General features: G+C 49.9%; 1 protein-coding gene across 1 annotated transcript; it reads left to right on the forward strand.

Moving 5' to 3' along the window:
• The first annotated feature begins 7,993 nt into the window (after positions 1–7,993).
• LOC138072592 (cytochrome P450 4A11-like) lies at positions 7,994–21,299 on the forward strand. Its single transcript, XM_068963607.1, has 10 exons — positions 7,994–8,188; positions 10,690–10,831; positions 11,631–11,675; positions 12,122–12,249; positions 13,201–13,325; positions 14,816–14,944; positions 15,265–15,432; positions 17,842–17,902; positions 18,048–18,123; positions 21,103–21,299. The coding sequence occupies exons 1-10, from the start codon at positions 7,994–7,996 to the stop codon at positions 21,297–21,299; spliced, it is 1,266 nt and encodes a 421-aa protein (XP_068819708.1).
• Positions 21,300–22,290: the final 991 nt, after the last annotated feature.

Below are 22,290 nucleotides of genomic sequence, written 5' to 3' on the forward strand. Positions count from 1 at the left end.
GATGGTAAAAAAGGCATCCTTGAGGTCAGTAATGGTGAAATGAGAGGTCTGAGGAGGTATGGAAGAAAGGAGGGTGTAGGGGTTAGGGACAAGTGGATGGGCAGGGATCACCGCCGCGTTGATCAGGCGGAGATCCTGCACCAGCCAGTAATCTCCTGAAGCCTTTCGAACAGGGAGGATGGGCGTGTTACAGGGGGAGGTCGTGGGGATCAGGAGACCCTGTCCCATGAGACGGTCGATGATAGGCTTTAGCCCCCTGAGGTTGTGAGTAGACAAAGGAAACTGGGACCGGGCTGGGAAACAGGTGGGGTCCCTTAGCCGGATGAGGAGTGGAGGGTGGTGCCGAGCCACCACCGGGACTCGGGTGTCCCAGACCTCAGGATTAACAGAAGAGGTTGGAGGGTCAACAAGTAGCATTAGGAAGGCCCCTGACGTGGGAGCCGATCCTGGAGCTAGCTGAAGAGTGGCCTTCAGCTTAGCAAGTATGTCTCTTCCCAAGAGAGGAATAGGGCAGGAGGGGATGACCAGAAAGGAGTGGGTAAATAGACAGGAATCTAATTGACAAGGTAGTGGTTGGGTTTGGAGCGGACAGGAGGGTTGGCCGTCAATGCCCATAACCGAAACCTGGGAAGGACGTAGAGTGCCTCCGAAAGAGGGAAGGACCGAATAGGTAGCCCCCGTATCAACCAGAAAATTGATGGACTTACCTGCTACCTGGAGTGTTACCCTGGGCTCGGCTTGGGTTATTGGGGTCCCCGAGTCTGGGCGGCGTCAGTCACCGTCGAAGCTCAGCAGCTCCAAAGCTGGAGGAGGGCAGGAGGTCTCCCTGGGGCGCTCTGGTCCCCGGCCCCTAGAGGTCGAGGCCCGAGAGGCCCGGGGACAGTCACTAGCCCAGTGTCCTCGTCGTTTGCACAACGGGCACGGCTTGGAAGGAGGCCGCGGATTGGGGCACATCTTGGCCCAGTGCCCTTCTTGGCCACACTTGATGCAGGCCCCCGGAGGGGGGTTTTGGGGCCCTGAGCCCACCGCCGGCCGCAGGGCCACTACCAAGGCCTGGGTTTGCTAGTTTAGGAGGCTTGCCTGAAATTCGGCCTTTTGCTTGAGCCTTGCCTTTCGGCTGGCCTCAGCAGTTTCCTCGCAGGCATGGTAGACCTTAAAAGCCATTTTTACCAGGTCTCGGATAGGGGTCTGAGGGCTGTCCTCGGCCTTGGCCAACTTTTTTCTGATATCGGGGGCAGACTGGGAGATAAAACGATTGGCCAAGGTGGCCGCCCCGATGGGGGACTCAGGGGACAGCCTGGTGTATTGGACGAGGGCCTCGGTCAGCCGATTAAGGAACATGGCTGGGTTTTTGTTGGGACCCTGGGTCACCTCATCTAGTTTGAGGAGGTTTACAACCTTATGAGAGGACGTTTCCATCCCATCGAGGATACACTCTATCATATAGCGTACTCGCAGCTGGCCGCCACCCCTTTCCTGGTAGTTCCAATCAGGGTCAGTGTCAGGAACCGCCTGGGCCCCTGGGGGGCGCTCGGGGGAGGGGTTGGCATAGTGCCGCTGGTCGGCCTGAGCCTTGGCTGCCATCCAGATGGCCTGCCTCTCTTCGGGGGTGGTGGTAGACCCCAGGATGACATATATGTCCTGCCATGTCAAGGCGTAGGTGCGGGTCAGACCAGTAAACTGCTTAATGTACTGAGTGGGGTTGGAGGAGAAGGAACCCAGTTTGGCCTCAGTCTGTGCTAAGTCTTGGAGGGAGAAGGGGACATGGACTTGGGCTAGACCCTCAGCTCCGGCTACTTGTCGAAGAGGGAGTAGCCGGGCTGGGGGAGGGGGAGGGGAGACCCCCGGAGGGTTGCTGTGGGAGCGAGTGTGGGAGCTAACCGGGGAAGGGGAGGGAGTGACGGGGGGAAGAGGAGGATACAAGATAGGGTTAAGGGCCGGAGGATCCGGGGCCGGTGGTGGAGTCTCGGGGGCGGGAGCGGAGGTAGGAGTGGAGGGGGAGGGGGCAGGAACCAGAGTGGAAGGGGTAGGGGCCATGGGAGAGGTATAGGGAGGAGGGGCCACCAGATCTTCCGGGGGAACAGAGAAAGCAGGGGACTCAGAGACGGGAGGAGCTGGTTTGGCCTGGGAGGGTAGAATCGGGGGAGCCATGATAAGCAGGATTTGGCAGGGAGTGCACGTGGTGCACAGGGTGGGGTGAGAGCGCAACGCCCAAAAGGCCTGAACATAGGGGACCTCAGACCATTTTCCCGTTCTCCGGCAGTAATTATCTAAATCACCGAGGACGTCAAAGTCAAATGTCCCTGTGGTTGGCCACTGTGAGCCATTATCTAGAGGGTACTGAGGCCAGGCTTGTGAACACAGAAAAGTGAGCTGCTTGGGGCGGATATATCCCTTTATTCTTAGAGTCCGCAGGTTAGCCAGCAGGCACTCTAAGGGGGTGGAGTATTGGGGATCGGGTTTGGAGGCCGTCGATCCCATGGTGACCACAGAGTGTGGAGGCAACCCCCGCTGCCCGAACGTCTTTGGACGTGCCAAGGAAAGCCGGAGGTCTGTGCAGCCATTCGGAACGTCTTCCTCACGAGCTGGGGACTGGGAAGGGCCGAAGCTGGAGGTCTACTCAGCCGCTAGGGATGTCTCCCTCACGAGCTGGTGACCGGGAAAGGCCGAAGCCGGAGGTCTACTCAGCCGCTGGGGACGTCTCCCTCACCAGCTGGTGACTGGGAGGGCCCAGTAAGTGTGCACCTGTTACCGGGCCCTCAGAGGTGGTCGCCAGGGAGGGCGGGCCCCAAAGCTGAAGGGACTTACCCCGTATCCTGCCGTCCGGGGGGTTGGTCAGCCGCCTGGGTCCGGGGCTACCGCGGCGGTGGAGCTCGAGAGGGCCTCTACGGCGAGTGCTGGAGGCCCTCACCTTGGGCCCCACGTTGGGCACCAAACGCCGCGGGAAGAAAGAGCCCCCTCTATGGACCGTTGATCAGAGCCTTTATTGGGCGGTCGCTCTCGGGCAGAACTCCCGGGGGCGGGTGAGCAAGGAAGCGAAGGGAGTCTGCGAGGTATGAGGGGTGGGGAAAGGTTTTATAGCCAGGGCCGGGCTCCCATATAAGGAAGAAAGCGCGGGCTCAGCGGTGATTGGTGTCCAAGGGCTCCGTGTCAGCACCTGATTGGCCGGCTTGGTTGTCAGCCCGCCTCCGGGACTTGTCTGCGGCACTTTTCCGGGGCATGCCTCAACACGCCAGGGCAAGCCTCAACATGTCCGGGCATACCTCAACATGCCCGACCTTGCCCGACCTTTCACCCATTGCCTTTTCTGCTTAATTCACCAACTAGCCCCACATTAATATCTGTCCTGTTTGCATGAGTTTGGATTTCCAGCTGCCCTCCATGCCCTGAGGTTTCAAGTTATGTCTGTGATCAGTTACAGTTGCCATTTGAAGAAAGTTGCACAGCCATGTGTGTGTTCTCTATTTCTGAAGTCCATCTCAGCAAAATTTTGGGGGCATATTCCTATAAACATTACACCTCTCCCACCTGCTAAGATTCTTTATGTGTTCAGTTCAGTTCAGTTGCTGAGTCGTGTCCGACTCTGCAACCCCATGAATCACAGCACGCCAGGCCTCCCTGTCCATCACCAACTTCCGGAGTTCACTCAAACTCTTGTCCATCGAGTCGGTGATGCCCTCCAGCCATCTCATCCTCTGTCGTCCCCTTCTCCTCCTGCCCCCAATCCCTCCCAGCATCAGGGTCTTTTCCAATGAGTCAACTCTTCACATGAGGTGGCCAAAATATTGGAGTTTCAGCCTCAGCATCAGTCCTTCCAATGAACACCCAGGACTGGTGTCCTTTAGGATGGACTGGTTGGATCTCCTTGCAGTCCAAGGGACTCTCAAGAGTCTTCTCCAACACCACAGTTCAAAAGCGTCAGTTCTTTGGCACTCAGCTTTCTTCACAGTCCAACTCTCACTTCCATACATGACCACTGGAAAAACCATAGAACCTTTGTTGGCAAAGTAATATCTCTGCTTTTGAATATACTGTCTAGGTTGGTCATAACTTTTCTTCCAAGGAGTAAGTGTCTTTTAATTTCATGGCTGCAATCTTTATGTGTAGCAGGGCTTATATTCCACAGTCCTAAAATCCAAACAGTCTAATATTGGCAAAAACCATTAAGCAGAAGACAGTCAAGTGCTTTTGGACAGAACTATTTTGTATTTGACACTAGCATTTGAAAAGTCCCTTGCATGTAAAATATAAGGAACCCTTGAAATAGCTGTTGACCTGGATGATACACTTCCTAAATGTATGCTCTGAAAACCTTAATGGCTACAGATCCTCCACGGAAATAGTAACTTCCACAACTTTATAACTTTCTTAGCAGAAACATATTTTTTCCTGAATGCATAATTCTGTGAAATTTTCAGTTGGTGACTCAATGTTCACAGAATAGGTCTGAGGCAAAGAATCTTCCAGAATGTGTAAGGCCAGACCCGGGGGCCATGATGGGCCGCCCCTTCTCTCCCCCACCGGCAGGGGATGTCCCTAAGGGAAGGAGCCTGCCAGATCCCGGGGACCAATGAGAGCACAATTCGCCAGCTAAAGTCGCCCCACCCCAGCCACATAGAAGGACCTATCAGCCCAGCCCGCGATGCCTCGGCCTGGCGACCTATCTGAACCCCCGTCCATTAACCTGACCATCCCTCGCAAAGAACGTATACAAGCCACCCCCAACATAGTCTGGGTGTGGACTTCCTCGACCTGCCTCGTTCAGGTCCAGGAACCCCACCCGGGACCGCTTCAGCATTAAAAAGCCTGTTAGACACTTTTTTGGTGCCCTGGTCATCTTTACCTAACAGAATGTACTCTGGAATTTGGCTTCTGCCAGGGTCCAGTCCTTTCTCGTAGACATGTCTGCACTTCATGGGGTTGCCACTAGAGGACAGAGGGGAGTAGGCAGCTCTATCTCTAGGTCAGAGTTAATGTTTACTATACTCATTTCAGTCTGGGTTGGTTTTCACCTTTTAATTAACACTGTTCAACTATAAAACTATGTATTAAGCCTGTCACTGTGTGCCCAGTCCTGTACTAGAAATTTGGAATATAAAAGTGAAAGAAACAAATATCGCTATTCAAGACAGACATGGGGGTGGGGGTGGGGGGTGCTTCTCAGATGACTCAGTGGTAAAGAATCAGTCTGTCAATGCAGGTGATGAGGGTTCAATCTCAGATCCAGGAAGATCCATCCCTGATCCAGGAAGATCCCACATGCCACAGGGTAACTAAGCCCGTGCACCACAGCCTGTGCTCTAGAGCCTGGGATCCACCACTTCTGAGTCCCTGTGCTGCAACTACTGAAGCCCACGAGCTCTGGAGACTGTGTTCTGCAGAAAGAGGGGCCAGTGCAATGGGAAGCTTGTGCACCACAACTGGAGTGTAGGCCCTGTTCTCCACATCTAGGGAAAAGCCCACAGAGCAACAAAGACCCATCACAACCAAAACTAACTAAATAGATGAAATTACATGTTTATAAAGGTGACAGACATGATGTCCTGTTGCCATTCTGACTTCCTTACTAATTCTGTCTTGTTGTGTCTGGGGATTCAGGTCCCCGTGTTTCCCCATAGAAGACAAGGACCGGAGGGTGTGGCCCCCTCATCTCCTATGGTGCCTGGCCTGGCCTGAAAGCAGAAACTGCCTGTGAACCAGTGAACAAAGTTCTACTTCACATTTCCTGACACATTTGACTTGACTCCGTGGCTTATAGTGCAGACGCTCCCCAACAGGATTTCCTGCTGAGAGCAGAATTAGGAGTTAGGAGCTAGTCCTTAGAGAGGTGGGCTTTGTCATAGGTCAGGGAGAAACTGTGGATCAAGGCTTGTGTGGCGAGTTCAGTGTGGCATGTAAGGAAGGGATCAGGGCTGGGCCATGTGGAGGACAGCCCTGAATCCCTGTGCTCAGCAAGGGTTAGAAGCCTCTGCTCTCTTCCTTTTTATCTCCCAACCCAGGAACTGCATCGGGAAGCAGTTTGCCATGAATGAGTTGAAGGTGGCCGTGGCCCTGGTCTTGTTTCACTTTGAGCTGTCACCGGATCCCTCCAGGGTCCCTGTGCCCCTTCCAGTCATGGTGCTGAGATCCACAAATGGGATCCACTTACCGCTCAGGAAGCTCCTCTGACAAGGACAAGGATAAGCTCTGAGGGCCCCTGCCTGCCATCCTGTCTTGCTGTTACTCACTCCTGTGCTTGCCTCTTTGCCCACTTCCTGCTTCGATCTGCCCACCTGCTAGCCTGCCATATCTCCTGCCTCCTGCCCAGCAGACTTCCCTCCTCCACTCTGTCTAATATCTCCCTTTGTTCCTCCCCTTCTGCTTGCCTGTCTTTCCCTATATTCACTTCTTTTTGCTGCTAAAATAATTAACCACAGCATTAGAAACTAAGAGGCCTTCCCAGGTGACGCTAGTGGTAAAGAATCTGCCTGTAACGCAGGAGACATGAGTTCAATCCCTGGTAGGAAAGATCCCCTGAAGGAGAGGAGGGCAACCCACTCCAGTATTCTAGCCTAGAGAATCCCATGGACAGAGGAGCCTGGCAGGTTACTATCCATAGGGTCCCAAAGAGTCAGACATGACTGAAGTGGCTTAGCATGCACATGCATGTAGGGACTTAGAACAGCAGCTATTCTCTGACAGCTATGGAGTCAGAAATCTGAAATGGGTTTCCCTGGACACAACCAAAATGGTGGTGGGCCCCACTCCAAGGATCTAGGACAGCATCCCTGCTCTTTGCCTTTTCTGCATCTAGAGCTGCAGTCCTTGCATTCCTTGGCTCTGCGCCCTCCTTCCTATATGAATCCAGCAGCATCTTCAAACATCCCTCTGCTTCTGTCTTCACATCAACTTCTCTTAAAGTTTCTTCCAATAAAACTTCTCTAAACATTAATTATACAACCCCAAAGCTTTTTTATTTTAAACTAAGACTGCCGTATTTCAGTAGTGGCCATCTTTCATTGTATTTCAAATTTATATTCTCTCATTTCTTAAGATGGAAAATAGAGGCATTCACATAGACAAGTCACTGAAAATTTAAAAAATACACGATCATCCTTAACCTCAGTATGCATTAACCTACTGTAGGGTTAAAAAAAGGAGGGAGTCTGTGAAATTTTCAGTTGCATTGGATAAATGAAAATGTGGTCAAGTGGGGTACTTCAAGGTTATTTGATACTACAGAATTAAACACTGGTTCTGTGCAATATCACACTGCTAAATAAGGTAACCCAGGGATAAGTTATCCAAGGAAGCTTTATTTTTTTATCTGCATGGTTTTATTTTATTTTATTTTTTTACTCTGTATATTTTCTATTGAAAAGAAAGTATTAGTCACTCAGTTGAGTACAACTCTTTGCCATGCTGTGGCCTGGAATATGCCAGGCTCCTCTGTCCATGGAATTTTCCAGGCAGGAATACTGCTGCTGCTCCTGTTAAGTGGGTTGCTATTCCCTTCTTTAGGGGATCTTCCTGACCCAGGGATCGAACCTGGGTCTCCTGAATTTGCAGGCAGACTCTTTACCCTTTGAGCACAAGCCCAATTTTGTATTGGCGTACAGTCAATTAACAATATGTGTTAGTTTCAGGTGAAGAGCTAAGGGACTCAGCCATCAGGAAACTTTAAAAAACATTTACTTTTCTGTTTCATTTAAAACTGTCTAAAGGTTTAAAAAATGTAAGCATGTGATAGGTTGCAGGATTCTGGAACAAGGCAAATTCCTAGTTCAAGTTATAAATACTATCTTCTTTATAATACTTACATTTTGTAACAAAAGAGAGATTGGTTTAAGAAAACAAATGCAAAAACAGCAACAAACCTGGAAGCCCAGTCTGAGCTCTGCCTTCACCTTCACCCTCCCCCAGGTGGGCGGGGACATCCTCCCAGATCAGGCTGGGTGCTCAGGGGAGGTCAGGCACAGTCAGGGACAGTCAGTGATCCAGAAGCCACTGCACCATGAGTGTCTCTGCACTGAGCCCCTCCAGAGCCCTGGGCGGGGTCTCCGGGCTCCTGCAGGTGGTCTCCCTGCTCTGCCTGGTTCTGCTTCTGCTCAAGGCGGCACAGCTCTACCTGCGCAGACAGTGGCTGCTCAAAGCCCTTCATCAGTTCCCGTCTCCTCCTTCCCACTGGTTCTACGGACACAAGTGGGAGGTAGGATGGAGCAGGATGGGGGAGTGGGAGGGTCGGGAGGGCCGGAGATCTAGAGCATGGTCACACTCAGCAAGTTCATACCTGGCCCTGTGCTTGCCTGAGAGCACAGATGTGCAGTCTGATGGATCAGCCCCATGGGTTCACTGTGTGTGGGGACAACAGACAGGAATCTAAGAAGGTGTCAAGTCACAGGAAAAGAGGCTTACCTGCGGGGTTGGGTTACGTCAGGTGTGGAGACAAACCGGCTTGGTTCATTCAGACTAAGGGATTTTCTAGTCCCATAAGGTCAGTGCCAGAAACCCACACCAGAGGCCACACACAGTAGTGAAGTTTCCAGGATGGGGCAAGGTGAGGAGAACTGCCTGCTTGGTGTCCTCTCTCTGAACTATGAGCTCTTGGAACTGAGCCTGTAATCCTCCCACCCTCAGCCCCCAAAACAGAGCCTGCACAGAGCGGTGTCAGTCCATTGTGTGGAGGGACAGGCAGGAGGGACAGGAGCAGCTTGCAGGTTGGGAGGGGCAGCACCTGCCCACCCAGCACTGGCACCAAAGCCTGAGGGTGGGGGAGCTCAGAGCAAAGTCAGGGCCCACATGGACATGGGTCAGCAAGGGTCTGTGGCTTAAAGAAGTTTTAGGAGATAATCACAGGTTGCAGAGAGCTGAGGTCCCTCTTAGCAGCACGATTAGAGCAGAGTGGAGCCAAAGACGAGAACTAGAAGCAGCCCAAGCCCCATGCGGGCTGGCCCGGCACCTCTCTCCCTGCTCCTTCCTAATCTCCTGCACCCCAGGTCACTCAAGGTCCTCCCCTACTGCCTGTGCACACCAGCCTCTGGGACTCGGCTCCCACGTGCCCTCTCCCCGGAATGATCTCATCCCTCCTATGACTGTCTCACAAGCCCCAGGCCCAAGTCATTTTCATCCTGGGTTTCCCAGGAGAGGAGAGGACTTTTTCCCTTGGATGTCCTTCTCACAAGTCAGTGGTAACTGGATTCAACTATTTCTCTCTGCAAGATTGTAGCTATGAACTTCTTCTGGGAAACCTTGCCTCTGGCTCATGTTTCTATCCTGAAAGCATCTCGGTAAATTATGAATCAAAGAATGACCAAGTGCAGGACAAAGAGCTTTCTAACATCCAGGTCTTTGTTAGGCTCCCTTCCCCAAAGCTTCCCCATGGACTTTGTCTTCCCTCCATCACACATTCATGACGCCCTCCTGTTATGGCCAGTTGATCTCTCAGTCACCTCTACGCCCCTTCAGGGTCCAAACAGCATCCTAGAGCAGCATCCTAGTTCAGTGCCTTAAATCCATGTCTGGCACAGAGTAAATGCTCAGTAAACACAAGCTCAGTGAAGGAATGTAACCCAGAGTGGACAAGTTGCCTCAGAGCTGGTGAGTCTTGATGGTAGAAGGATGCAGACAGAGATCAGATATCAAAGTACAGAGGGTTGATCTGAGTCACACAGAAGTCACTGAAATAAAGATTTGACTACTTGGAACATTTGTTTAATCAACTGTTGATGAGAAATCCAGAGGTGACAAAACAAACTGAGTCTCCAGAGTTGAGGAGAGACAATTGCTTTTTGCAGTTGTGGCAAAGATGCCAGGCCACCAGGTGGAGGGAAGAATGTGTGTAAAGACCTGGAAGAGGAGCAGGTGGAGCCAGTGCAGGGAGCGCTGGCAGCAGCATCCTGGGGGCAGAGCAATGGGTCCTGTGGAATTGCCAGCCTGTCAGGACAAGCATAGAGAGAGGGTAAAGTCAGAAAGGAAAGGCCTTTGTGGTCCACACTCAGGAGTTTGCAAAGATTCCACTATAAGATGGGAAGTGTACAAAAGTTCCTGACAATTAGTCAATGAAAATGAGATTAAAACTCCACATATCAAAATCTTATTGCAGTATCATTTACATATGTGTACACTCAGAATTTGTCCTACAACAGTGCACACACACAATATGGAAAATAATAATATATACACACAATGTGGTATTTAATTTTTCCACCTAGCCATATACATTCCAAAGACTTTTTCATACTAAGAAACATTAACGTGTATGCTGGGATGATATTAAACAAATATAATGATCATCATGGCAAAATGAAATTAATATATAAATTCAATTCCTAAAATACCTATTTACTCTCTAAATCAACCAAGTTATATGACAAAACTGCTTACCAAATGATACAAATTATCATAAATTGCTCAAGCAGTTATGTCACTATGTACAAGTTATTTCCAAAAATTTCATAAACCAAGGAGTTATCCAAGATATAAGTTTCTGTAGGCCCATACCTCTACCCAACATAGGACAAATCCAATCTTAGGATGGGTGGTGGACAGCCTGCAAGTTTGGATGAGATTCCAGATCAGAAGAAATAGTTCAAAACTTAGTTCTGCTGATGGATCCAGAGTGATCACCTGGTACCCTTCAGACCGTAACCCCCTCACCAGCTCCAGTACTAAAAGAAAGACATTACTGACTTGTGTTTCCCTTGGTGACAGTTCCAACAGGAGAGTGAGCTTCCACTCCTACTGAAAAGGGTAGAGAAATACCCAAGGGCCTGTGTTCACTGGCTGTGGGGCACAAGGGCCTTCGTGTTGGTCTACGACCCTGACTACATGAAGATGGTCCTGGGGAGATCAGGTGAGAGGGAAACCCTCAGCAGGAGACAATCTTCCATTTGAGTACATGCCCCTAGGTGTGAAATTCCACAGGACACTGGCATATCAGACAGCAAGGCCTAAGCTCCTCCAAACACCCTCCAGAACCACAAGCCAGACTAAAACATGCTTAAACACCTGGGTCTGGTTTCTCTTTTGCATCTTCCTTTTTTTCATTTTACAACCAAACTGAGTTGATCTCAGATCTGGAAGACAATTCTTTATCCACTTGATGTAAGTTTCTGTAGGCAGTTTACAGTGTTGGCCCATAACTCTACCCAACATAGGACAGAATCTGATCTTAGGATGATGGTGGACAGCCTGCAGGTCCACCTGCAGAGATTCCAGGTCAGAAGAAATAGTTTTAAACTCTTAGTTCTTCAGGTGGATCCAGAGTGATCCTGGTAGGGCACTGATCTAGGTTGGGCACCTCTTCACTACTGCCTGTCCTGGGTCATGAGATGGCCAGACCACCACAGATTGTTGAAGAAATATAGCTTCTGTCTTATTCTCTGGCACTGAACAGAGTTTATGTTTCAAGGCAATTCACCACCTTAGTACTGTGGGTGTTCTGCTCTGGAACACCGAGTCTGATTTCCTGGGACCACCGTGACTGTCAGGACAGAGAGAGAGTTAGAGATGGGTGGCAAGGGTGTGGTGGCTTCAGACAGACCACCATCTGGCAAGCACCAGGAAGGGAAGGGACCACATCATCTAAACATCAGTTGCTCTGGAGGCCGTACACTGTTTCACCCCATCTGTGTTCCCTCCTTACTTTCCAGACCCAAAGGCTCATATTGCCTACAGATACCTGAAGCCCTGGATTGGTAAGTATATTTAAATACAACTGCTGACCACACACCATTTAGGTTAACCAAGAGCAGACTCTGTGTAAATGAAAAACAACAGGTGCCAGGCACCCTCATCTCTCAATCAAACCTCATTTCTCTTCTTCTAATAAAACCATCAGTCTATGTAATGGTGCTATAGCCCTCCTGAAGTTCAGCCTCTTCTTCATCACTACTCAGTCATTTCTAATGTTCCCAGCCTGACTTTTCAATGAGTCCTTCAATTACCTGCCCCCCATTTCTAGACCTCTGTCTCACTGCTGTCATAATCACATGCTATAGACAGACATATTGGAAATTCACATCCCTAATATGTTCTGGCCTCACTGACCCTTGCCCATGATGAGACTTCTCCTGACACCCTTGGTTCCTCCCAAGATGGCCCTAGTCTCCCCGATGCCCATACCCACCCATCTGTGGTTCAGGGACAGGCTTGCTGCTGTTGGAGGGGCAGACATGGTTCCAGCACCGGCAGATGCTGACCCCAGCCTTCCCCTATGACATCCTGAAGCCCTGTGTGGGAATCATGGCTGACTCTGTCCAAGTGATGCTGGTAAGTCCATCGCTTGTCACCATATCATTAGAATCCAGCACAGCTGACAAAGTCCACTATCAGACACTTATGTCCCTCAGGCATCCATTGAATAGAGCCCCATGGAATGACACACTCATGACTTAGTACGAGAGAGCACTCATTAAAGCTAGGTGGGACAGAGGAACATCTAGGCTCCAGCTTGGATCCATAATTTTCTCCTCACCAAGAGAAATCAGGGCCATGGTGTATTCAGGGTCCACTCTTCTCCCATCTCCATGTTTGAACACAGGGGAGTAGATCAAGGAGGTCAGTGCAATTTGGCCCTGGCTGGCCTGGGCAATGGCAGCTTCAGTGGCAGAGTGGACATCCCAAGATGTCACACAGGTGGGCTCTGGCCTGGGTTCCATGGATTCTGCACATCACTGAGCCACTCATGGGAGGAAATGAGTCCAGGTTTACACTCACAGAACTGAGCCTTCACAAACATCACCTCTGATCTGGCAGAAGTATCACCAGGTATTAGGCAACATTAAATGAATGAAAGGGACTGAGTAGATCATGCCCCTTATAGGAGCCCTATTAGAGCCACTTTAGCTTGCCTTGAAATAATTGCTTGCTCATGCTGGACATCACCTTTCCAGTTCTGATCTCAGGACACAAAAGATTCTCCCTTTTCCCCTGAGAAACTATGCTTTCTGCTCTGCCCCATTTGAGGTATTATTAAACATTACTCTTAAAATTCAGAATTAATTAAGCTATTAAAAGAGAATATAACTGTTGTATAGTAAAGGTTCAAATAAATAGGCATCACATTATTTATGTGTCTTACAGCACTAAATTGCTAAAACGTATCTGCTTAGAAAATGAAGAAATCTCATCTGAAGATGTAGAGATAGAGAGAAAGCCTGGCCTTGGCAGCACAGGTCTTCTAGGGGAGCAGAGCAGGGCCAGTGCCTCCTCCCTCCACAGGACAAGTGGGAGGAGCTTGTCATCCAGGACTCACATCTGGAGATCTTTGGACATGTCTCCTCGATGACCCTGGACACCATTATGAAGTGCGCCTTCAGCCACCAGGGAAGTGTCCAGACAGACAGGTCAATGACAGCTCTTCCAGGTCAGGGTCCTGTTCTCACCAGCAGGGAAGGAACTGAGAGGCAATAGGGGCAGATAGGATGTTTCTCAGCACAAAACATTCTGCAGAGAGACATGTACCACGGTCAGATTCCACCCAGACCGTCCTTGACTCAGTCACAGGTCCCTGATTCCTACACAAGGAGAAGCCTGTACCCTCAGCACACCTGTAAAGGACTCCAGGAGGAGGGGCTCCAGGACAACGAGGCAGAAATGACAATCCCTCCGTGCTGCCTGTCCCCTCTGACTGAAGAATCATCCACCCAGAGCCCCACTCCCTCTCCAAGTCAGAAAGTGAAAGCTGCCCCGTTGTGTCCGACTCTTTGTGACCTCATGGACGATACAGTCCATGGAATTCTCCAGGCCAGAATACTGGAGTGGGTAGCCTTTCCCTTCTCCAGAGGATCTTCTCAAACCATGGTTGAACCTAGGCCTCCTGCATTGCAGGCAGATTCTTTACCAGCTAAACCACAAGGGAAGTCCAGAAATACTGGAGTGGGTAGCCTTTCCCTTCTCCGGCAGATCTTCCCAACCCAAGAATCGAACTGAGGTCTCCTGAATTGCAGGCAGATTCTTTACCATCTGAGCTATCAAGGAAGCCTGACTGATCGACTTCACTTTCTTGGGCTTCCCTGGTGGCTCCGATGGTAAAGAGTCTGCCTCCAGTGCAGGAAACCTGGGTTCGATCCCCAGGTCAGGAAGAACCCCTGGAGAAGGAATGGCAACCCACTCCAGTACTCTTGCCTGGAAAGGTCCATGGACAGAGGATCCTGGTAAACTACGGTCCATGGGGTCACAACTGAGTGACTTCTCCAGGTCAGAGGCTCCCTCAACTCCAATCTCTTCTGTGTCCTCTCCCTTCAGGAACTTTCAGTCCTGCATCCAGGCCATCAGGGACCTTGGTCATCTGATTTTTTCCCAACTGAAGAATGCTCTCCACCAGAAGGACCTCATCTACAGGCTGACCCCTAAAGGCCGCTGGGACCACCAGGCCTGCCAGCTCGCCCATCAACACATAGGTTCCCCTCCTCGTAGGCTGCTCCTTCATCAGGCTCATGTGAAAGTGGCTGGTCTTGACCCTTCAGGCACAGCCCAGACTCCTGCTTTCTCTTCAGGAGCTGGCTCACACCCTCCTGCTGCTGGACTGGGAACCCAGAGGTCAGCATGTCAGGTGTTGAATAGGGAATTACAGGAGTCACCAGGTTGGTGATGACTGAGTGAGACCCCTCCCAGCAGCATTCAGGCAGAGCCTCCGTGGGCTGTGTTACTTCAGGGATTGCCGCCTGGAGTAGATGTCGCTAGAGCTCTCAGTCCTGACATGCTCACCCAGTGCCACCCACCTCATCCACCTGGCACCCAGACTGGGCCTGAGGGGCAGATGGGTCTATGGTGGGTGCTGCATATGGGCCCCCAGAGTCCTCAGCTCTGGCTGGGAACCACTGCTCTGGGACAGACGCAGTGATCAAGGAGAGGAAGGCTCACCTGCAGAAGGAGGGAGAGCTGGAGAAGGTGAGGAGCAGGAGGCACTTGGACTTCCTGGACATCCTCCTCTTTGCCAGAGTGAGTGTGGGCAGGAGAGGCCTGAGCCTTTGTGCAGAAGCACACAGGAAGGGCAGACCCTGCACTCTGGCCCTGCCTCCACAGATGGAGAATGGGAGCAGCTTGTCTGACAAGGACCTCCGTGCCAAAGTGGACACGTTCATGTTCAAGGATCACGACACCACAGCCAGTGGCATCTCCTGGATCCTGTATGCTCTAGCCTCCCACCCTGAGCATCAGCAGAGGTGCCAGGAAGAGACCCTGAGCCTCTTGGGGGATGGCACCTCCATCACCTGGTGAATGTCCAGGAGATAGAAGAACCCTGTCCCATCTGAGCTAGAGAGAATTCCTGGTTGTCCAGTTCTGCCTGCCCTCAGGTGGGCTTCCTTTCGGGGACCATCTGGACCAGATGCCCTACACCACCATGTGCATCAAGGAGGCCATGAGACTCTATCCACCAGTACCAGTCACTGGCAGAGAGCTGAGCAAGCCCATTACCTTCCCTGATGGACGCTCCTTACCTGCAGGTATGAACTTCACCTCACCACTCAGCTAAGTACTCTGTAGGACACGTGGTAGACCAGTAATCCACCTGTGCATTCCCAGTTCCAGGAGGCTCTAGCTTTTCTCTGCCTGAAGATAATATTTACTGTGTAGTTTGAATGAGTTTTGAAAAACACTTTTCCTTAAAAACCTACAAATAATACTACCATATATCCAACCATCCACTACTGGGAATATGACCTGAGAAAACCAGAATTCAAAAAGGACATGTACCCCAATGTCCATTGCAGCATTATTTACAACAGCCAGGACATGGAAGCAACCTAGATGTCCATTGGCAGATGAATGGGTAATGACGATGTGTTCCATATACACAATGGAATACTACTCAGTCATAAAACAGAATGAAACTGATTCATTTTCAGTGAGGTGGATGAACCTACAGCCTGTTACACAGAGTGAGGTAACTCAGAAAGAGAAAAACAAATATTGAAACACACACACATACAGATATATAGAATCTAGAGAAACAGATTTGATTAACCTATTTGCAGAGAAGGAATGAAGATGCAGACATAGAGAATGGACTTGTGGACACATGTGGAAAGGAGATGGTAGGACAGACTGAGAAAGTAGTGTTGATATATACACCACCGTGTGTAAAATATTAATATGTAGCTAGTGGAAAGCTGCTTTATAACAGAAGCCCAGCCTGTTGCTCTGAGATGATCTAGAGGGGTGGAATGCGAAAGTGGAGTGAGGTTCAAGATAGAGGGGATATGTATATAGTTGTTTAGTTGCTGGGTTGTGTCTGACTCTTTTGCAACCCCATAGACTGTAGCCCACAAGGCTCTACTGTCCACAGCATTTCCCAGGTAAGAATACTGGAGTGAGTTGCCATTTTCTTCCCCATATACATACATACACACACACACACACATATATACCTATATATAGGTATGTATGTCCAGTTCAGTTCAGTTCAGTTGCTTGGTCATGTCTGACTCTTTGCATCCCCATGGACAGCAGCACACCAAGTCTCCCTGTCCATCACCACCTCCCAGAGTTTACTTAGACTCATGCCCATTGAGTCGGTGATGCCATCTAGCCATCTCATCCTCTGCCGTCCCCTTCTCTTCCTGCCTTCAAACTTTCCCAACATCAGGGTCTTTTCTAATGAGTCAGTTTTTCGAATCAGGTGGCCAAAACATTGGAGTTTCAGCTTCAGCATCAGTCCTTCCAATGAATATTCAGGACTGATTTCCTTTAGGATGGACTGGTTGGATCTCCTTGCAGTCCAAGGGACTTTCAAGAGTCTTCTCCAACACCACAGTTCAAAAGCATCAATTCTTCTGCACTCAGCATTCTTTATAGTCCAGCTCTCACATCCATACATGACTACTGGAAAAACCATAGCTTTGATTAGATGGACCTTTGTTGGCAAAGTAATGTCTCTGCTTTTAACATGCTGTCTAGGTTGGTCATAACTTTTCTTCCCAGGAGTAAGTGTCTTTTAATTTCATGGCTGCAATCACCATCTGCAGTGATTTTGGAGCCCCCCGAAATAAAGTCTGTCACTGTTTCCCCATCTATTTGCCGTGAAGTGTGTATGTAATTGTGCATTCTTTTCATTGTTGTACGGCAGAAATCAACACAACACTGTAAGTCAATTAACCTCCAATTGAAAAAAAAAATGATTGACACAGAGCTTGAATGCAACTAAAGCTCAGTAAACAAATGTTGACCCTTCTGTATGGTGGTATGATGGAGCCTAAAATTCTAATTCCTTGAAACATGAAGGCTTAAGAGAAAACCGGCCAAAGGGGAGGCATGGTTCTTTCATATGGAGTCTAAGTAAAGGAGGGAGCTCAAGGACTGCACGTCGTGGATCAGTTGCTTTGGTCTCTCAGGTGCCCCCTAGTAGATGGCAGAGAGCAGCTGATCATGTATCTGGGAGCCCTGCCGTGGGCTGGAGGCCACCCACTAACTCACCTCCCAGTGGGTCTGAATCCCAGCCCTACTCCCTCCTAGCTGTGGGATCATAGACCCAACCCTTAACCCCTCTGAGGCTCAAGTGCTTCATCTGCTCATAGATATAGGAGTGCTTGCCTTGAGGGCTGTGTGAGGATTAAGCGAGTTACTACATATTCCCCAGAGTCATAATGACACTTGATAAATGTGAATTGTCACTCGACTGCTCCTAAGTGTAAACTTGCAGCTCTTTTACTTCTTAATCCTCAGCCCTGGTCACCTTCTCCTAATCAGTGCTCATGTGCTTTGTCATGCCCCACCCACCTGTCTTCAAGAGCATCACTTTATTCTGAGTGAAGGAGGGTACTCCCATGGTGGCTCCCAGGACGTTTGTCCTGGGAAGACGCACATCCCCTGCACCATGGGACCATCAGGCTCCTCTCTCTCCTCTCTGCCCCACAGGAATCATCCTCTCCTCTCTTTTTATGGGCTTCATCACAACCCAAAGGTGTGGCCAAACCCAGGGGTACAATGGTGGTGGGAGGAGGGCATGGGATGCCCTCTCCACAACAACCTGTCCTGCTCCTGCTCTGAGATTCTTGTCCCCTGGTAGGTTGATGCTAGGAGTTTGACCCCACATCTCCTGGCCCCATCTGCACATCTCCCTGCAGGTGTTTGACCCATCTTGGTTCACATCAGGTTCTACTCGACACAGCCATGCCTTCCTGCCCTTCTCAGGAGGATCCAGGCGAGGCCTCTGGACTTGGGGAAGCAGGTGTCACTGGTTGCTACCTGCTGTGTGTGACTGTCTACATTCATATGTGGAGCATGAAGTTCTGTTTTTGTATGTTGATGTGCTGAGAAGGAGGCCTGGGTCTCCATGCATAAGAAAGCCTGCAGGGCCCTCCACAATGGCGTTGACCTCCTGATGTCCACAAGGACTGACCTTATTTCCATGTCAGTGGCCGATCCAAAGTATCCAGAGTTTTCCTCACTTTAGGAGTATAACTTTTTAGCACTCTAAGTTTTCATGAACGTTAAACTACATGTTTGGTTAGCACAATTTCAGTCACCTTAAAAGATGATTTTCTCTGTTCCCACATTCCTGGTTGGCACACTGCCTTTCTGTTTAATTCATCAATTCCCCCTCACAGTATCTGTCATGTTTGCACGGGTTTGGAACTTCAACTACCTTCCATGTATAGGATCAGTTACAGTTGTCATTTGAAGAAAGTTTCATGGTCATGAGTGTGTTCTCTATTTCTGCAGTAGCTCTGATAGTTTTGACTGTGTATTAATATAACCATGACATATTTTCCTGTCACCAAAGTTCTTTATATAATAGCAGAGGTTATATACCGTAGTCCCAGATTCTACAGAGTCTAATGTTAGTAACAAAAAGCATAAAGTGGAGGACAATCAAGTCTGCCTTGGGGAGTGTATTGCTGATTCTGCTCATGGTGCCAACTATCTTGCTGTTCACACTGTACACATTGTTTCTGAACCCAGGGTAGTCAAGGCATGGGCTAAGACGTTGGAAGAAGACTGGAGGAGCCATGGGAACTGCAGACACGTTTCTTCTCTCCTGGCTGGCAAGGCCGCCATAACACTGCCTGTCTCCTAGCTGACGCAGCAGCTGGAGCAGCAGTCATAACACAACCATAAGGCAGCCAGAACATGATTTCATATAACATAACCGTGACGTCACTCCAGTGTAGACCCAGTGCAGCAGGAGCCAGGGGTTTCTTGGTGAAACTCATTAAGGTGTACCACACGCCACCCCCGGGGCCTTTCCAGGTGGAGTTTATATAACAAAAGTAGCCCCAGTCCAAGCGAGTACCATGTGAAATGTGAATGCAGTGCTATTCGTGATCTCATGTTACATAATCATTGTTTACAAGAGCAAAAGGCCGCAGGGCGAGAGAGCCTGACCATGTCATTTTGGTTAATTTGCTCTTTCCCCACAGGGGAAAACTTCTTTGTATTTGACAGATGCATTTGAAAAATCCCTTGCATGTAAAGTATAAAGCACCCTTGAAATAGCTGTTAACCTGGATGATACACTCCTAAGTGATTGCTGTGACAATCGCAAAGGCTATAGAAAGTTAGGCTTCCCTGGTAGGCCAGTTGGTAAAGAGTCTGCCTGCCATGCAGGAGACCTGGGTTTGATCCCTGGGTTGGGAACATCCCCTGGAGAAGGAAATGGAACCCACTCCAGTATTCTTGCCTGGAGAATCCCATGGACTGGTGGGCTACATACAGTCCATGGGTTCGTAATTTCAGTGACTTTGAAACTTAGTAGAAACAAGTTTTTTCTGACTCTACAGCCCTAGGAAATTTTCAGTTGGTGAATCAACCTTTGTAGAACAGGTTTGAAGCAAATTGTCTTCTAAATTGGTTCTAGGATTTGGTTTATACTAGGGTCCAGTCCTTCCTTGTAGACATGGCTGCATGTCATGCAGCTGCCACTAGAGGGCAGGAGGGACTAGGCGGTTTGATTCCTAGGTCAGACTGAATATTCTCACTCCATTTGGGATGTTTTCAATTCAATTAATTTTGTTTAAATATGAAGGTATGTATTAAGTGTGTCTCCGTGTGCCAAGACCTGTGCTAGGAGATGGGAACATAGGGATGATAACGCTGTCCTCCCCCAGGGCTCACTGTCAACAACACATCTACTCAAGACAGACATCATTCACCCATCCACTCTTTCACTCATTCATTCTTTGAGCAGACTGTGGGGGGATCCATGATCTGGCACTGTGCTGGGCACTGGATGTGATGTGTCCTTGAGTTAACACCCATGGTGACTTGAGGGTCCCGAGTGGGAAGAGGTGCAGCCAGCAGAGGGGGTGAGGGTGGTGGTCACTGGATTGAGCCTTGAGCATGAGGATGGCAGAGGCGAGGGGAGGGGACCTCAACGTTACTGAGTCAGGAAGAGGAGAGGGACAGACCCCAGGTGAGTGAGGAGGAATCCAGAGAGGGCTGTGATGCCGCTGAGGCACTGGGACGTGTCCTCCCTGTGATGGGGAACATAGCAGGCCTGGAGCTACTGTGGCTTTAGAGGGAGGGAAGGAGTGGAAACTGAAAAGGCCAGATGAGGAGCCCAAAGGATGGTTAGGAGGGTCATTTCTGGATTAGAATGGGAAGGTTCCAAAGGTAAATTGACTGAGGAGCTGAAGGGAGACAAGAAGTCAGACCATTAATTGGGAGGCAAATGGTCAGCAGGTTCAGGGTCATTAACCCTTGTCCTCTCTAGGAAGCCTCCTTGTTGCCACTCTGATTCCTTGCACAACCCTGTCTTGTCATCTCTTGGGACTGAACAGCCTGTTTCTCCACCATAGGTGGTAAGGTCCCGAGAGGGTGTCTCAGGACCCCTCCCCCTACAGTGCCCTGGGCTGACCTGAAACCAGGAACTGCCCATGGATGAGTAAATAAAGTACTAGTTCACATTTTGATCCACTTCACTTGACTCTGTGGCTTAGAGCACTGATGCCTGCTTACAGGTTTCCTGCTGAGAGCAGAAGTAGAAGGTTGGAGACAGTCCTTGGAGAGGTGGGCTTTGTCATAGGTCAGGGGGAGAGTTTGGCCCAAAGCTTTGCTGGCAAATTCATTGTGATGAGTAAGGAAGGGATCAGGGCTGGGCCATGTGGAGGACAGCCCTGAATCCCTGTGCTCAGCAGGGGTTAGAAGCCTCTGCTCTCTTCCTTTTCCCCTCCTTACCCGGGAACTGGATCGGGAAGAAGTTTGCCATGAATGAGTTGAAGGTGGCTGTGGCCCTGATCTTGCTTCGCTTTGAGCTGTCACCGGATCGCTTCAAGGTCCCTGTGCCCACTCCAGTCATGGTGCAGAGATCCAAAAATGGGATCCACCTGCAGCTCAGGAAGCTGTCTGATCCAGGTGGGGACAAGGACAAGCTCTGAGGGCCCTTGCCTGCCATTCTGTCTTGCTGTCACTCTCCCTGTCCTTGCCTCTTTGCCCACTTCCTGCTTTGATCTGCCCACCTGCCAGCTTGCCTCATCTCCTGCCTCCTGCCCAGCAGTAGACTTTCCACCCTTCTCCTCTCACTTTTCTCCAGGCTCCCTATCTGCTTATCTCTCCATCTCTGACTCCCTGTATCTCTCACTGTCCAACTAATCCTGATTGCCTGCTCTCTTCCAGCATGTCTGTTCTCCTCTGTGTTTTTTGCCTTCTGCCTGCCTGTCTATCCCTGTATTCACTTCTATTTTGATGCTAAAATAATTGCCTCTGCCTTAGGGACTTAGAACAACACAAAGTTATCCTCTGATAGTTCTGGAGTGAGAAGTCAGAAATGGGTTTCCCTGGACACAACCAAGATGTTGGAAGGTCCCCTATCCAGAGACTTAGGTTAGGATTGCACTTTTTGCCGTTTTCACATCTGGAGCTGCAATCCTTGCATTCCTTGGCTCCTGGGCCCTCCTCCACATTCAAGTCCAGTGGCATCTTCAAATGTCCCTCTGCTTCTGTCTTCACATAACCTTCTCTTTTATCAGGACTTGTGATTTACCTGGGTAATTCAAATAAAACAGGCTTGTTGTGGGGTTTTGGGAACTACGACGAGGACACCTAGGGAGCCATCACAGGGCCTGCTAAGTCCTGTGTGACTTCTTTGCCCTGTGGCTTAGCTCTCTCCCGTGTGTGAGATGGGTCTACCCTTGTTTCACTCACATGGCATCCTCTTTCCCCATTTCTGGATAAAGTTCACAATATCATATGGAGTGTGTATGTCTTCTCTGAAAGGAATTGGGTGAAACAGAAGAGAGAGAAGTGGAGGGAAGACAGTGGAGAGGAGGAGGGGAGATGACCCCTGCTCTCCACCTGCTCTGTGGGGCCAGAACCCCAGCAGGGAGAGCATGTCCAGCCCCCTTGCAACCTCACACTCCAGGGTCCCTC

This window comes from Capricornis sumatraensis, chromosome 2, assembly GCF_032405125.1.
Source record: "Capricornis sumatraensis isolate serow.1 chromosome 2, serow.2, whole genome shotgun sequence".
In the NCBI taxonomy this organism is placed as follows: Eukaryota; Metazoa; Chordata; class Mammalia; order Artiodactyla; family Bovidae; genus Capricornis; species Capricornis sumatraensis.